Source organism: Oryzias latipes, chromosome 3 (genome assembly GCF_002234675.1).
Source record: "Oryzias latipes chromosome 3, ASM223467v1".
Classification (NCBI taxonomy): Eukaryota; Metazoa; Chordata; class Actinopteri; order Beloniformes; family Adrianichthyidae; genus Oryzias; species Oryzias latipes.
Window position 1 is genome coordinate 18494723 of NC_019861.2, and position 15397 is coordinate 18510119.

Genomic DNA, 15397 nt, shown 5'->3' on the forward strand with positions numbered 1-15397 from the left:
AATGTTACATGTATTTGTGCATTATAATGCACAGCATCTATTTATCTAATAGAGATGCATGTGCGCACACACGCACACACACACACACACACTTCCCATCACTCTGCTTTACTTTAGCAGTTCCTGGTCCTGTGACGCAAAAGTAATTCAGGAGTGGGTAGTCTTTACCTAAACCTCTTTCTCTGATTGAAGAGTCAGTTTTTGTTTAGAGGAAAGACAGGGAGCCAAAGGGTTAAAGAGGATGAGGTGAGCTTTCCTTGATCTGATGTGAAATTGCATTAAAAGCAGAGGCTAGACTGTTTGGAGCAGGAGCCTCCTGTACTGATGCTAAAATGTCTTTGCTTCTGTACTGGTCTGGGATTCTTCATCGGCCATCTTCCTCTCTCCTCTATTCCATCAGGTGTACATTTGATTTTCCAGAAAGGGTATTATATATTCACATTTTTTTTTAGGCCCTTTGAATCTCAAAGGTCCATTTATGTCATCCTAACCCATAGGAGTTACTCATATCATTATTTATATTCTTTTCAATTTAAATTTAGAGTTCATCTTAATTAAGACTTAAATTACTAACAGTGCAAAACATGTTGTTTTATGTTTTTTCTTTTGGGGGGGGGGGGGGGGGGGGTCTTTTGTCTAAAAGGGTGGCCCATATTTTACTGTTTGAGCCTTTCAGCTACCAGAGGATCTCAGCCAGAAACCCTTAGGATCAACATTTCAATCTCTAATCTCACTGTGATCATATATGTTCCTCCCCATATTACATTTAAAATTGAAGTTGATTGCTTTTCCCTTTTTTATTCATTTTTGTCATTGCAGATTTAAACCTCTGTCTCAAATAACATTTCTGTTTTAATTTTAATTTTGAAAAGTGCTTTAGACATTTTTTGCATTTTTTAAGCCTCCAGACCTGTTTGCTCTGTGGATTTGTTACCAGACTTGGCCGGTTGTTACAGATTAGGCTTTTCGGGTTTCCCTTCTGGATTCTGCTTGCCTAGCGGCTAGAACTTTTGCTGTCTGATCACGTCCATTGCCTGCTGGTTTGTTTGTCCGCTTATCTGCCAAGCTAAGACTGCCAGAGCAACCACAACCTCCTGCCTGGTTATAAATGTTCAACCTGAACAAAGACATGAACTTTCCTCCTGGGTTTGCCATACTCTGTATGTCCATCTGCATAAACACTCTATGCCCATTGGTTGCTTGGTATGGGAGAGTACAACCTTAAAAATAATCTGTTAGTTCACTTACTATTATTAAAAAAACAGTTAAGACCCCTGAGGACCCCCTTGAAAACAAGATGACACATCTCAAGAGGGTTATCCTACAAAGAATTAAATGTGAAATTAATTAGGACAGGCCATTTTGTAATAATCTGGACTAAACTGAACTTTAAAATCTTGAATTGTTTGGGTTAAATAAACAGAATACAGATTACTTAATTTGATAGCAATTGACATCCTTGCTTTTATATTGGTGCTACATAAATAAACTGAATAAAAAAGAAGGAAAGGATGAGTAACCTAAATCCTTTTAGATTTTAAGAAATGTTTTATTGTTTACTAAAGATTAAATGATTACATTTTTATAGTTTTATACTTTAAGACAAGTGATTCCTTTTAACATCAATGATTGTAATTGAGATCTTTAAAGTCCCAATCCAAAGACAAATTGTGTTTTTGGTGTTTTTAACATGTCCTTGAGGGATTTTCTGATAATGGAGGATAACAAAAATTACGCTTAAAATTACATTTCTGAGTATTTCTTTATTCAAATAAGTATGAATAGAGAACAGACGCAAAAACACAGTTTGAAAAAGATTGTATTTGCTATGTAGAAAATATGCTGGGCGGGGCCACAAGCTTCTTGTTCCACTCCATTCCGATAAATCCACTTGCAGAGAAATAGATCCATGTACGTTTTCGTCCAAGCTGCCATGTGGCTTAAAACTGTTCAGCTGGATAGCTCCAGTGTTGCTTGCCAATTTTGTTCCACTGGTAACAGGTTGGGGGTGTGAAGGGGCTGTAAACTAGCGGGAGAGAGTGTAAACAGATGGCTTATTTATGGGTGATGGGAAGGGAAGGTGGGGTTGTTCCAGTCATTATTAAAAGGGAACACTTCTAAAATAGACCAAAAGATGATCGGAGTGGGATTTTCACTTTTTTTTATCCCCACCATCCATGCTGCAATCAGCTCTCTGGATGCTGCATTTCTGCAGGTCAGCCAGAGTTGACAATGAGTTCCTGCATCATAACAGCAGATAGAGGAGCACATTGTATTATCATCACTGTTAGCTCAGAGACTGACTGGCTGCAGTGGATTTCTCATCAGCTACAATTTTAATAAAATTGAATCAATTCCACAAATGTTTTCCTGGACACAACAACAAATGTTGAATCTTTTACGAAATTCCTGCCAATTTATCCATATAATCATTGAAGATTTGAAAACACCAAATTTCTGTGTTCCGCTATCTGCTTTGGTGATTATTGCACCATCTAAGAATAGATGGTGACATTTTTTGATACGTGAGCACAATAGGTAGTTCAGGAGGGAAGATGATCACATTACAGCATTGCGCTCAGATGCTAGCTGTGAATTTTAAACATTAATAAAAAAAAAAAATTTTGACTTCGTTGCAGACTGCCATCTGCTTCAGTTTTGTGGAGGCGACAATGACTCACCAATCTTTTCTTCTGCATTCCACATGAATGCCTAATTGTTTTCAAACATTTAATCATTTATATTGCTTTGCTGCCTTTTTGCTTTACTGTTTTATTGTGCTTCTCAGAATTTCAACAAAACTGCTTTCACCTAAATTCAAAACTGTCAGTCAGTACACGACGTTCTAAAACTTTACTCTATAATGATTTGTTCCTCTTTAAAATTTTAATTTTGAAAGCAGGCCACCTTTAACAGTTATAAGAGCTGTACATTTAGGAGGGAAGTACTGACAACAGTGTCTTTATGGATTATTTTTAAAGAGTTTTCTCCCTGACATGGTTATTTTTGGGTGTGGAAAAACTGCAGAGTAGCTTTTTTTAACCATTCAGACATGTTCAAACTAATTAGAAGTTGTTGCATCTTATTTTGATTACATTTACTTCTTCTTTCTCTTTCAGCTTTTCCCATCAGGGGTCGCCACAGCGAAACAACCTCTCTTTCGAGGATGAGTCGCATGGTTAACTTTGCAATGTTTTACGCCGGATGCCCTTCCTGACGCAACCCTCTCAACTTATCCGGGCTTGGGACCGGCACAGAAGCAGAGAAGGGAATAGGGAGCAGCCCGGATTCGAACCTTGGTTTCACGGACGGAAGGCGCCACAAACCAGCACGAGCTAAACTGGCTCCTATTTTGATTACATTTACTATTTTTTTTTTTTAAATATAACTTCTCACAGAAGCCTGGGATATTAATGCAAAAAGGCGGATTCATTATGTTTCTACAAATAAAACCAAACCTTCTATCACATTTACCCATATCTGCAGAACAGGTTATTAAAGAAAAATTCAGTAATACACATTTACAAACTATGTACAAAGAAACTGAAGGGACCCAAAACAAGAACCAAGAGGAACAATCAGTATTACATTACCCAAACACAAAAATAAAACAGTGCTGATATAAGGAAATATTTATGGATAAGTTAGCCCAAAATATCACAATATGATATATTTATGTGTCATAACATTTAAATTTTATTATCTGAATTATTTTAAACAAATACATTTGCCTGATGCGTCAACACAGAACACACCAAGAGTGAAGTCGGTTCTTTTTTGATTATCTAAAAAAATAACAACTACACATGCAATAGTAGTCTATGTTCATGTGGTCACACATTTTATTAGGCTATGTTCACACTGCAGAGCTTAATGCTCACCTCCGATTTTTTGAAAAAATCTGATTTTTTGCAAGCCCGTTCAGATTTCCAATTACTGTAAATGCGAGTTTTTGTGATCTCCTGTGTGACCGTGAAATGACCCAGAAGTGACCCCCACGCACAGAAGAGTACTCAACGGTGATCAACGTCACTCGTTGTTTGTGGTAGTAGCTAACGTTAGCAATGGATGTCAACAACAGTGTTGTCAACAGCGGAGCTCTTTTTGCATTATTACATTTTTTTTCACAAAGGAGCAAGCGCAATAACAATCTTCTCATTTTAAGAAGGCATTGGAGCCAGGATCGTCTGTGGGCAAAAAAATTTCGGAATTGGGTCGTTTCAGCCCGCAGTGTGAATGTAGCCTAATTAGTTACACCACATGTGATGAGCGCAGCTGTCTTTGGATTGTGAGGTTGTCACGATAAAACATGTACAACAGAAAAGATATCTGGCTCATCATCATACTTTTGTTTTAGATTTCTAACGTATAAATGCATGATTGTTTACTACATGTTCATGGTAAAAGATTAATGTCTGTGCCTATGACCAGAAACTGGCCAAAAGACTGTTTCTAACCTATAAGAAAAAGGTTTTTGTTCCCTTTAACCCTTTCTGAAATATATCAATCTTCATAAGAAGCCTCTGTGTTTATAAAAAGATTATTTAATAAATTACCAATATAAGAGGAGGTCTAAAAATGGAAGTTTAGATGTTTATGCTGCATTATAAATCTTTATTCGAGGGCTGGATTCACAGTCAGGCTCTCTCAGTTCATCCTTCTTTCATCTGCTACAGCCAGTAATATTTATGGACTGTCAGGGTCATGGGCTGTCACAGAGCATACCCCATAAAACCTTTCACCAACGAGCTGCTGGCCCTTCAGTACTTATGGGAGCATAATAAAAAGTCATTATGCGTGTGTTGTGAAAGGAGCTTCTGTTCATTCTTATTGTGTCTTGAGATATGGTAAGTATGGGTCTGCTGCCATTCTCACTGTTCACATTGGGTTATTTAACAAGACCAAAATTAAAAAAAAACTTAGGTCAGATTTAGCTTTTGAACTTTTTTATGGGTGTATCTGTGAGGGAGAGCTTTAAATTACCCAAAAGGATTTTTGATCAACAGAAATGTTGTGTGTCAGTTTCAACTGTACAGATAACAAAATATTTAACTGGATATATATGAATGAATTAATTTAAAAAGTTGAGCAGTAAAATTTTCATAAGAAGCTTAACAAACACATTCTGATCTGTCATCCATCTGTGCGGCAGCGCTTTCGACATTTTATGTCCTCGCTCATATTTATACTCCACACTCTAAAATAGCAGTCATCTGTGAGGGTGCAAGCAGGTCACTGGGGTCTTCAGGTGGAAACCCTTTCAGCAATCTCCATGACACAGAGAAGGCTCAACAGCCTATTCCAGCCTCCCAGCAACCCCCCAGCCCATCTTTGTCTGCACCCCACAAAAAGTAGCCCCCCTTTTTCCAGTCATGGAAATCAGCTCTGACAAAAAAAAAAGCACTGAAATCTGGTCAATAAATTCTAAAACAACCACTTTAAAGGTGTCTCTATCAAATGCAAATAAATTAAAAAGGGAGAAGTGGATGGATGTTTTTTATTTTTCCTGGTATAGGAGGCAGCAGTGGGGGGGTAGAATCGCCTGGATCTGCACAGATGCATCCTATGGTTTCAGTCTGTCAATCTAGAGCCTAATGGAAACACCGGAGAGTCAAACCCCACCATCACAGATAATCTTACTGGAAATGAAAAGCTGATGTTTTAGTTTCAGCTACAACAGCAGTTTTCAGTGTGAGACACGCTGTGTCTGAAGACTCAGTGCTGTTACAGGCAAAACTGCTAGTTAACATTCTCAGATGACACACAAAAATAGTTAACACAAGCTGGCTATTTATTATTGTAAATCTGGGAATTCTGACTAAAATCAATAAATCTGAAAATAGTAATACTAATATCATTTGAGGCTGAAATGGCCTCATCTAACAATAAAGAACAAGTTATACCACACTGCAAAAAACTGAATCTTTATTTTCTTAAAGTAAGAATCATTGGTAAGACCATTTTTCTTACCCCACTGCCAGATTTTTTTTTTGCTTTTTTAAAGATGCTAATGGGGTAAGAATTTCTGACTTATCTCTAAGCGGCCTGTTTTTGCAGTGAGGTGTAACCATAAGGTGTAGATTTTGCAACACATTCTTGTACACTTATTTAGATGAAAAGGCTTGTTTGAATACATCATTTACTATTAAAATATTTTCCTTACTACTAACTTTCAATCCTTGACTTACTGAATAACCATGTATTCGGATTCATTAAATTGGCTTGCTAAATGCACAAAAACGTTTAAAGCAATTTTGTTCATACATTTTAGATTTTGGCTCATTTTTGTGGGGTTTATGTTTCTTTTTTCCTCTGGTAAAACAGCAAAGAGGATTTAAAAACTTTTTAAGGTTCAAGGCAGAGCGAATGCCTGTGCGCTCACAGTGACGGGCCCCGTGAGACAGAAGTCATCAAAGTCGGAGGAACCCTTCCTCTGTTAAGCGTAGTGGTGTGTGCCACATTTCAAAGAAGACTAACCAATATGTGCTGAGATATTTTAACAGGGACTGACATACTGTCACCTTCACCTTCAATCTGATAATGAGGCTAGAGTTCAGCTTGAAAGACATTTTTAACATTTGTTGATTGCAAAAAATTCAGAATATTAAACTTTGCATTCTCAACAGCATTCTTAGCAAAACATTTTTACATCCTAAATAATTTAGAAGTGAATGGATTTTTTCTCTCAAAATTTCTTTTCTTTTTTTTTTTTTTTGCATGCTCATCACAACATATTGGTTTTTCTGGTGATGCAAGGGCCTGAAATGCAAGAACACCAAATGCGTTAAAATGTCTAAAACAAAGAGCAACATGAGGACTGTTTTCAACTCTGGAAAACAGCGAGGCACCCCAGCTGCTTCAGCCACATCCACTTTCACAAAAGCCCACCCCAGGCCCTTCAATCCATGCTAAAACACAAACATAAAATAACAGCACACTCTGTTACCTCCTGACACCTCTCATCTGCAGTGACCATTTCACCCCTTCACCACTGAGCCTCTCAATTATTTAAATGTCTCCAAGGGACACTTTAGTCTGTAAAAGTCACTGCAGCAAAACATACTACTATGGGTTTATGAATGAAGAAGCTAACATCATCTAAAATGCAACAGTACAGATCCAATTAATAATTGTCTGAATTACTGTTTTGCTAAAGTTTATTTATGCCTTTTGGTTTTTATTATTTGTTTTTTTTGGGTGCCTTTTTTTTTGGTTTTAAATTAAATGCCTTAATGTGTTTAGGCTTGTTTAGATTTGTGTTGCCTTGATTGCCGATAGTCAACAACCCATGTGCTCTCAATCTGCCAGTGCAGTTACATTAAAAAAAAACTATGATTTTTTCATTTAACAAACTCCAGCTTTGACTTATTTGTGTCAAGTCTACACAGAAAAAAGAAACAGCGTTTGACATTCAAACTACTAACATTTTTGTAAACAGTGTGTTTGTTTGTTTTTTCCACCAACAGGCTTCTTTCCACCAAAGGTGGCTTGATCTCTGTGATTACATTTGGACAAATGACACCCTGAATTACACAGTTTGAAAAAGGAGCAGGAAATTTGGTTTGAATTAGTCATTTTACCTCACATTTTAATCTAAATTAAATCAATCCATGTACACACATCACTATACGTTAAGTAGTGAAGGTCAAAAATATGTTTCTCTGTAAGATATAAAGCTGTTAAGCATTAAGAATCTCACTCCATTTTTTTAAACAATTTTTCCCAGGGCCAGTAAATCAAAAACACAAAATTAAACTTCCAACAGTGTTTTAATGGAAGTAAACTCGCTGTAGCCTACCAACATGAATACTCCAAGTGGCAGACAATCACATTGCTCTTTCCCAGCAGGTACACCAATAAATAATCCCCCTCCCCAACTCCGTCTGGGCCTTCCCTGAAGACATTATCCATCACAGTCACAGGCAGCAGAAGGCTGCAGGTAGTCTTGTGATCCCTCTAAGTGAAGCCGTGTAACCACCATGGCTTCAATACAGCAAACTAAATTGGGTTTGAAGAAAAAAAAACTCTTTTAAAGTGTCTATTAGGTACACACAAGGCAAAAGTAAATCTACATGTTGGCAGGAAGGTTTTTATCAAAGCACTCGAGTTTTGCAGACTAGACATAAAAACAGCTTTTTTCTAGTACAACAAGAGTCATGTATTGATTTGACTGAAATGCTTCAGAGAACAAGTTCTGGCTGGAAACTCCAGGTTTCAGCTATAGAGCAGAAAAAGAAAACCACCTACACACACCACACATCATTGGTAACCTGGAACAGTTAGGAAGATTTCTAACTTCTAAGTTTTGCTTGTATAACTGCTGAAACTGTTTACTGTATTTTAGCAAAAACAGATTAGTTACCAAGGGAGTTTTCTATGCATTACTTTAGAATAAAAAAAACATTAAAACATTCAAAGAACTATTTATACATAGTGTTGTAAAACACTGGATGGGCAGAGCAGAGTTGAAAATAAATGTTTAAAATAACAACTATTTTATTATGTAGTTTTCTGTTTTACAGAGTCCATGTTGGGCGTGTTTCTACAGGTAAGTGAGGTCATCGTTGACATTTCAAATATACCAGTACACCATTCTGATGTTTCAGTGAGAGCTGAAAGAGAGCAGCACTAAGCTAAACAAGCCGGCCATGTGGGAGAATAAACAGACCTGCATACACTTCTAGCTCAGAGCACAAAGTGCTTCCAGCCTACTCAGAGGCAGCGAAGCTCCACCATTTCAAAGAAAACAAATAGAAACGAAATGCAAAAGCGTTTTTGATTGATTTGATGGATGGAAGAGAAATTTCATATCAAGGAACAGGCATTTTCCCCTTTTGCCAACAACTGACACCCCCCTTTCCCTTTTCAGCATGAGTGAGCAGGTTAGCTTGGATTAGGCTGACTCTGGGGGACTGATTTCACACGGCGTTCTCGTCTTGCGATCGCCTTTACGTTGCTAGGCAACCAGTAATGACTCCAGAAAGTCACTGCACGAGCCAAGAAACATTGGACCACATTATTATTCTCTCAGTGGGTTTCACAACTGTAATATGTTTTGGAAACATTTCACTAAATGCACTTATTATTTTAAAAAAATACAAACTAAGAAACAAGATTAAAACTTTACTTTTATACAGTGCACAATTCATTAAAAAAAGATAGGTAATGTGCAAACACTAAGGATAAAAAGTTATGTAAAAGCAAACTAGAACTGTCAGGGCGGAAAGAAAAAGAGCAAGATACACCAGCAGAGACAGATCATACTCAAAGTCAAGGAACAGCAAGACTCAAAAGCTGGAAAAACTCCTACAAATGCAATGTGGCAAACAACAGAAGAAACCCACGAGGAAAAACACGGAGGTGAGTCAAGATATGCCAGAACCCAGGAGTGAGGTCATCAAGTAAACAAAAAGCAAACTAACTCGCAGCATGAAAAATGCTTCTTCAAAAACTGGACATAAAAGAAACAGGAGTGAAGAAGAGACCAGCGATGAACGAAACCAACCACTTTAAAATAACAAAAAGCTTCATAGTACTAAGTATAGCATGCAGACGAAAAATACTGTTTTTTTATAACAAGTGAAAAAAAATGACCAAGGCAAGAATAAGGAGGATTCAAAGCAGAAATTGCTGCAGGAAACCTGAAGACTCTTTAATTACAACAGACCATGGAGGATCAGCCAGTCACCTTACGACCAATGTGTCATCAAATTAGTTGGGGAGGCCCAACTAATGAAAAGATCTATCCCAAGGACACAGCCTAAACAACTATTTGCATTTGTTTTTACATTTCTTACAACAAAAATCACCAGAGGTATAGATTTGGATTAGATGGATTTTTGCAGAAATGATTGTTGATCTTTACAGTAAGATGAAACTTAAACAATAAATAATCTACCCAAATATCCCTTTTTAAAAAATACACATATTTTACTGTTTTGTTGATGAAAAAAACTAACAGAATAGCTTCTACATATTTATAGATAGAAACAAATGAAGCCACATCTGATGTGAGTCGTAGAGTCAGACAGATTCAATGATGAGTCAAGTTATGAGTGATAATACAATTCAAAAATCAAATCATCTTTAAAGTAAATGTTGACACTCCATCAATTTAGCCCGGATTGGAAATATTTAATGGCTGGTAGAGAGAGGTTAGTTGGGCTAAACCCATTAGGAATAACGCATTTTATTTAGAGATACTTGACTTTTTTTCTTTAAGCTTTTCAGGTCATTAGGCTTCAGTAAAAACTAGGTCAAACAAAATAGACTCAAGGAGGAAGCAGTGACTAAAAACACAAGCGAGTAACTTTTAGCCACAAGTCCATCCTTCCTTCTTTTTCATTAATGATGATCTTTGAAGGTTACCAGTACTTTCTGAACCCAAAAAAGTTCTAAGTCTGATTTAGAAAACAAAATCCTGTGGGCAACAGCCCACGAATGGTCAAAACATAGTCAGGCATAAACTCGTGTTTGAGATTACAGTGAATGAATTGTTGCAGTAAATTATTAAGGTCGGTTATAGTTTCTCAGTTATCTGAAGCGACTGTCTTAATCAACCTCTTTACTCAGCTCCATGGGCACAGCATCATCCCTCTTAATCTTGCAAAAATCATGCTGGAGAAGGAGTCTTTGACACAGACGGTTAAAAAGTCTGGAGGAACACCAGACATGACGAATCACGATGCAGAGCATCACAACCCACAGTTGACAGATGGGTTGCTGTGATATTGCCAGCCCTGAAAGTGTCCAGCTGGTGTATTAGTCACCTGCCAGTCATGACTGGTTCTGGTCCAAAACTGGAAAACTTCTCCTGTCTGGACAATTCCCCTGAATATTATTACTCAGAAGGTAACAAGGCCTGATATATACGGACCTCATAAAAGAACCACATTACTTATACTTATTAAGACAACTGAGACAACCTAAACCAAATACATACAATTACATACATCAAAACCAATTACAATCCTCAGCGATGCCATGCTGTTTTTGATTCCTCAGACCTGACACGATTTTGATCTCTTTCTACTCTGAGGTCTCAGAAAAGGTGAAGGTGGGGGATAGACCAGACATAACGAGAGGTGTTGCAGTAAAGCTGTGGGGAAGAAGGGTGGTGAACCTTAAAGAAGTGCGACAGGCTCCTTCCTGCATGGAGGAGGTATGTGAGATGAAGTGGGTGGAGCAGGAGAATATAAAGGTTTGTGACAATTAGAGAGCTTAAAATCGAATTGGACAGCTGCTCGATCCTACCACATGTCCGCTACCTACAGTTGGCCTGGTGCGAAATGTCGAAATCGAATCCATTACTGTTATTAAAACAACATTCCTCAAATTCTTTGGTGTCTGCAGATGTTGCATTTTTTTCAGTTTCTTAAAAGACAAAAAAAAAAAAAAATGATAAGATAAGTGTTAACTGGCAATGACAAGAGGAAAAGCACTCAGTTAACTCAAACTTAAAGTTACTCTGGCCCAATGCTCCTTCTTATACTGGTTGCTTGTTAAAAGTAGATCTTAATGCGATGTGAGCATCATGTCCCCTTTATTCCACAAGCTCCTTCTCACATCTTGTTGCTTTCTGCAAAGTTACAGAATGTTCAGCTGAGTGTAGGCGTTCAACGGACACTCACCACAAGAGACAGTGGCCTCTTCCACGACACCACTCCTATCAGGCCAGAGAGCAGAACCTGAAAGGCAAAACACAAAGCAGTGAGTGTCAAAATACGGCTCATATTGATATAAGAAACTGTTTTCCAGTTTCTGACCTAAAGAGGAAAACTTTGTGTTTATGTTTTCTTTTGGTCTGTAAAATACGTATCCAAGAAAAGTTTTTCAAATCCCATAAGACTAAAAACTGGTAATGCAAATATTTTTTATCTTATTTTTTTTCATAAGCATGGGATAATCTTAAACACTAGTTTGAATATTCCACTTTGTTTCAGAATGCTGTCAGATTGTGACATATTGTGTTGACAAACGTGTACAAAGATTTGCTCTGCTTAGCAAAGAAAAAAGGAAAAAAAAGGAAAATTTTTAAAACTTTACAACTTTGTAAGTTCAATTTTGGGTACAAAACAGAGAAGTTATGTGAAGCTGTCAGTAAAGGTTCTCATTCATCTGGGGGACATCACGAAGTTGAATCATGGCAAAGTGACCTAAAGTCTTCTTCCTTGAAACGTTTTACCACTCATTTAAGTGGGAGCATCCGTTTAAATGCAAAGTTGCTAAAAAGCTGACGGTAATTTCGAAAAACCAAAACATTACCAAAAAATGCACCTTCTTAATGTATTTTTTTCTGATCATTTCACTAAAATAAGAAATGTGTCAGAAGGAAGAGACAAAACCTACAACTGTTTACATTTTACTTTGATAATTAAAAAAAAAATCTGGATTTAACATTAACAGATATCAAATTGGAGGAAATGATTGCAGGATTATGTTACCAAAAAGAGTTGTATTGTAGCTCAATGATAGAGTGCATTAAGGCCTGTCAGTAGGCATTTATGTCTAATAGTGTTTTTAGACAGTTTTAAGCCCATTTTTCTTCAGTGCGAAAGGTTCACAAGCTTAGTTACTTAAGGAGCTTTCTTATCTTCCCCAAAGTGGACAAATGGGTTCACCTCACTGTTTTGTTGAGCCTCATCTGGCCTAGTCTTTGAAAATGTAATTATAAAAATGTAAAAAGAACGAAAAGTGTAATGATTGGAGAGGTGGTTTTCAATGTTAGGTCTAGACATTTCACAGGACTTCAAAACAAAATTCCTACATTAGACCTATTTAACCCTTGTGCTATCTTAGATGACCCCACCCTTACTTTGACGTGTTCTCCCTACCATGACAAAGGTGGATAAAGGTGAAAAGATTTCATGCAATCCATGGACACCAGTGAGGTTCATGAATCATTGAAGAAAAAAGGTTCAGACCACTGTCTAGTGGGTCTAGATGACCCAACTCCCAATGTTAAAGTGCCTAGGATAGCACAAGGGTTACAAATTAAATTCTTGCCCCACTCTCGCTGTCCTCCGTTATCCCTTTTTACAGGCCCTCACTGGATAATAATAATAATAATACATTTTATTTAAAAGCGCCTTTCAAAACACCCAAGGACACTGTACAGATTCAATAAAATCACAAAATGTTATAAGCATGATAAATAAGTCGAAGTCCTTAATAAAATCATTTAGCAGACGATGAAAAATTGTGATCTGGATGCTCCTCACTCTCCTTTCAGCCTTACAAGTAAAGTCAGAGATGCATGTGACGAATAACTAAAAAAAGAAGAAGCAAAAAAGCAATTATTTCAAAATGGCAGCTTTATTTTGGTTCATCTCCATAGCAACTATTTTATTTTTTGGTTACCTAAGGGGTGATTATAAGGTCCATGACATTTTTAGAAAAGTGGCAAAAGTATAATTTTGGAGGTTTTGGTTAACCGTGTTCCTAAGCTATTCATATCATCTGTCATATCGTTTAAGTCATTGAGTCCTTCATTTGTGAAAACATCTCGCACTACTTTCAGAGCATTTTGGGGAGAAATTATAATTGAAGCTAAACTGAATTCCTTTGTTGAGAACGTGACAGATGGCAAGTTTAAACAGTTTTAGTTTAACTGACTTTATTCTGCTAAAATTCTAGACCAAAAGTGCAATACTCTTGTTTGATCAATGATAAGAATAATTCACAGCAATCCTCATGATGTTGTTAAGAAGACCGGGCCAAAATTCTCCCTCGGCAAATGTGACAAACTTTATAGAGATCACTTGGCTGCTAAAGATGGTTCTGAGCTGTGAAACACAAAAATGTCATTAGACCAGCTGACATTTCATCATGTCCTTATGCTTAAAAGCCTATAGCCAAGAAGTGTTTACTTTTCTTTCCAAACCAATGCAGTGCCATGTGTCAATGTGACTTTAGCAGCTTAGGCTTGCAACACGTTCACAGTCAACCAGTGGGAAAATAACACACTCACTTCATCAAGCTGATTGTAGCTCCGGGTTTCTCTATTAGGCTTGATTTGCTTTTAGATTTTGTGCTCCAACTACCTGGAACCAGTTTCTTGGAAGCATCACGTCTTGACTGACATAATTCAAGCAGTCATGTTGTGATGTGTATTTTCCCCTCAGGCTTTTATAACTACCATCTGTGACTGATAAGCATGTTTGATTAAAATACTGATGTGCTTTTTTTTTGTTTTTTCCAGGAAGCATTTTAACTTTAGAATGAAATATAAAAAGGATTGCTGCGTTCCTGTCCTTTGAGGTGTGAGCTTACATTTATACAGGGTGTGCTATTGGAGGTGTGAGTTTACGTATCATTGAAATGTGCGGGAATAAAGGTTACACATACCTCCTGGCTTTTTCCTTGGTTTCCTTGTGCTTTTAACACTTCCTTTCCCCAGCAAACAATTTCCACTCTTTATAGTCTGCCCCTTCCTTTTTCTCAACTCAACTCACTTAGCCTCTCCCTTTACATTATGCCATCTTTCAGCCTCAGCTTCTCCCTTCATCCAGCCCACGTCTGTATTTCTTGTTTGTGCTCCTGGCCAATAAATCCCCACAACACGGTTGCACTCGTGCACGCTACTTCTCTCCCCTTAATTCAGCCTCCTCCTTTTTCTCTGCACCACTCAATCTTATTCCACTTTCTGCTCAATCGTCTACTTTTTCAGTCACCTTGATACCCACAGGAGGACCTGACAAATCAGCTGTCAAGAAGTGACAAGAAGTCATAATTTTAAAAAAAACAAAGAAGCTCTTTGAATGCCATTTATAGGAAGACATGATTTGACTGTTGTAGAACACAAATGCTAAAAACAAATGTAATGGCACAAAAGGGTCATAGTGTTATATCCATAACTCAAAAAAGAACAAAATTATTTTCTATAAACTACTCGATTACTAGCATAATTACTTTAAATATTTATTTTAATCACTAACCAAATATTCCAAATACTTCATGCATTTTAAGTTCTTAATTTAGCTTGGAAGAAAACCTTTTATTTAGTGTTATGTCACCAACAGTATTAACTTCTCAACATTATCTAAAATATCAAAAACAAACATTTGTTGACAGATTATTTTGCATTGACTCTTTAATAAAAATAAAAACATGCATAATAAATGCTTTTTTGATTGTTAGACTATTTTTCCTGGAGCAAATCTTGCTAGCCTTAGTTATAGATAGACACAAAGACACGAGAGGACATGTGTGAGAAAAAGCTTTGAACAACAAGACAAAATAATATAGAACCAATAGAACAAATATAGAATACAGAATGGGGATGGCAGCCTTTCAAAAAAAAAAGGCAACATTTAACAGAATGCAATTTTGTAAGTGTTTTAAATTGTTATATCCCTTCTGAAAGATATGAAATCTTGATATTTTGTTCCAGGAACAT

The 15397-nt window shown here is 37.0% G+C and overlaps 1 protein-coding gene across 2 annotated transcripts in view; it reads right to left on the reverse strand.

The window, feature by feature from the left end:
* fam189a1 (family with sequence similarity 189 member A1) overlaps positions 1-15397 on the reverse strand; it is an 87856-nt gene that overhangs the window by 37678 nt on the left and 34781 nt on the right. For both annotated transcript variants that reach the window (XM_011489648.3, XM_011489644.3), the window contains exon 2: positions 11631-11687. In XM_011489648.3, coding sequence (XP_011487950.2) covers positions 11631-11687 — 57 coding nt within the window. The remainder of the gene's footprint in view (positions 1-11630; positions 11688-15397) is intronic.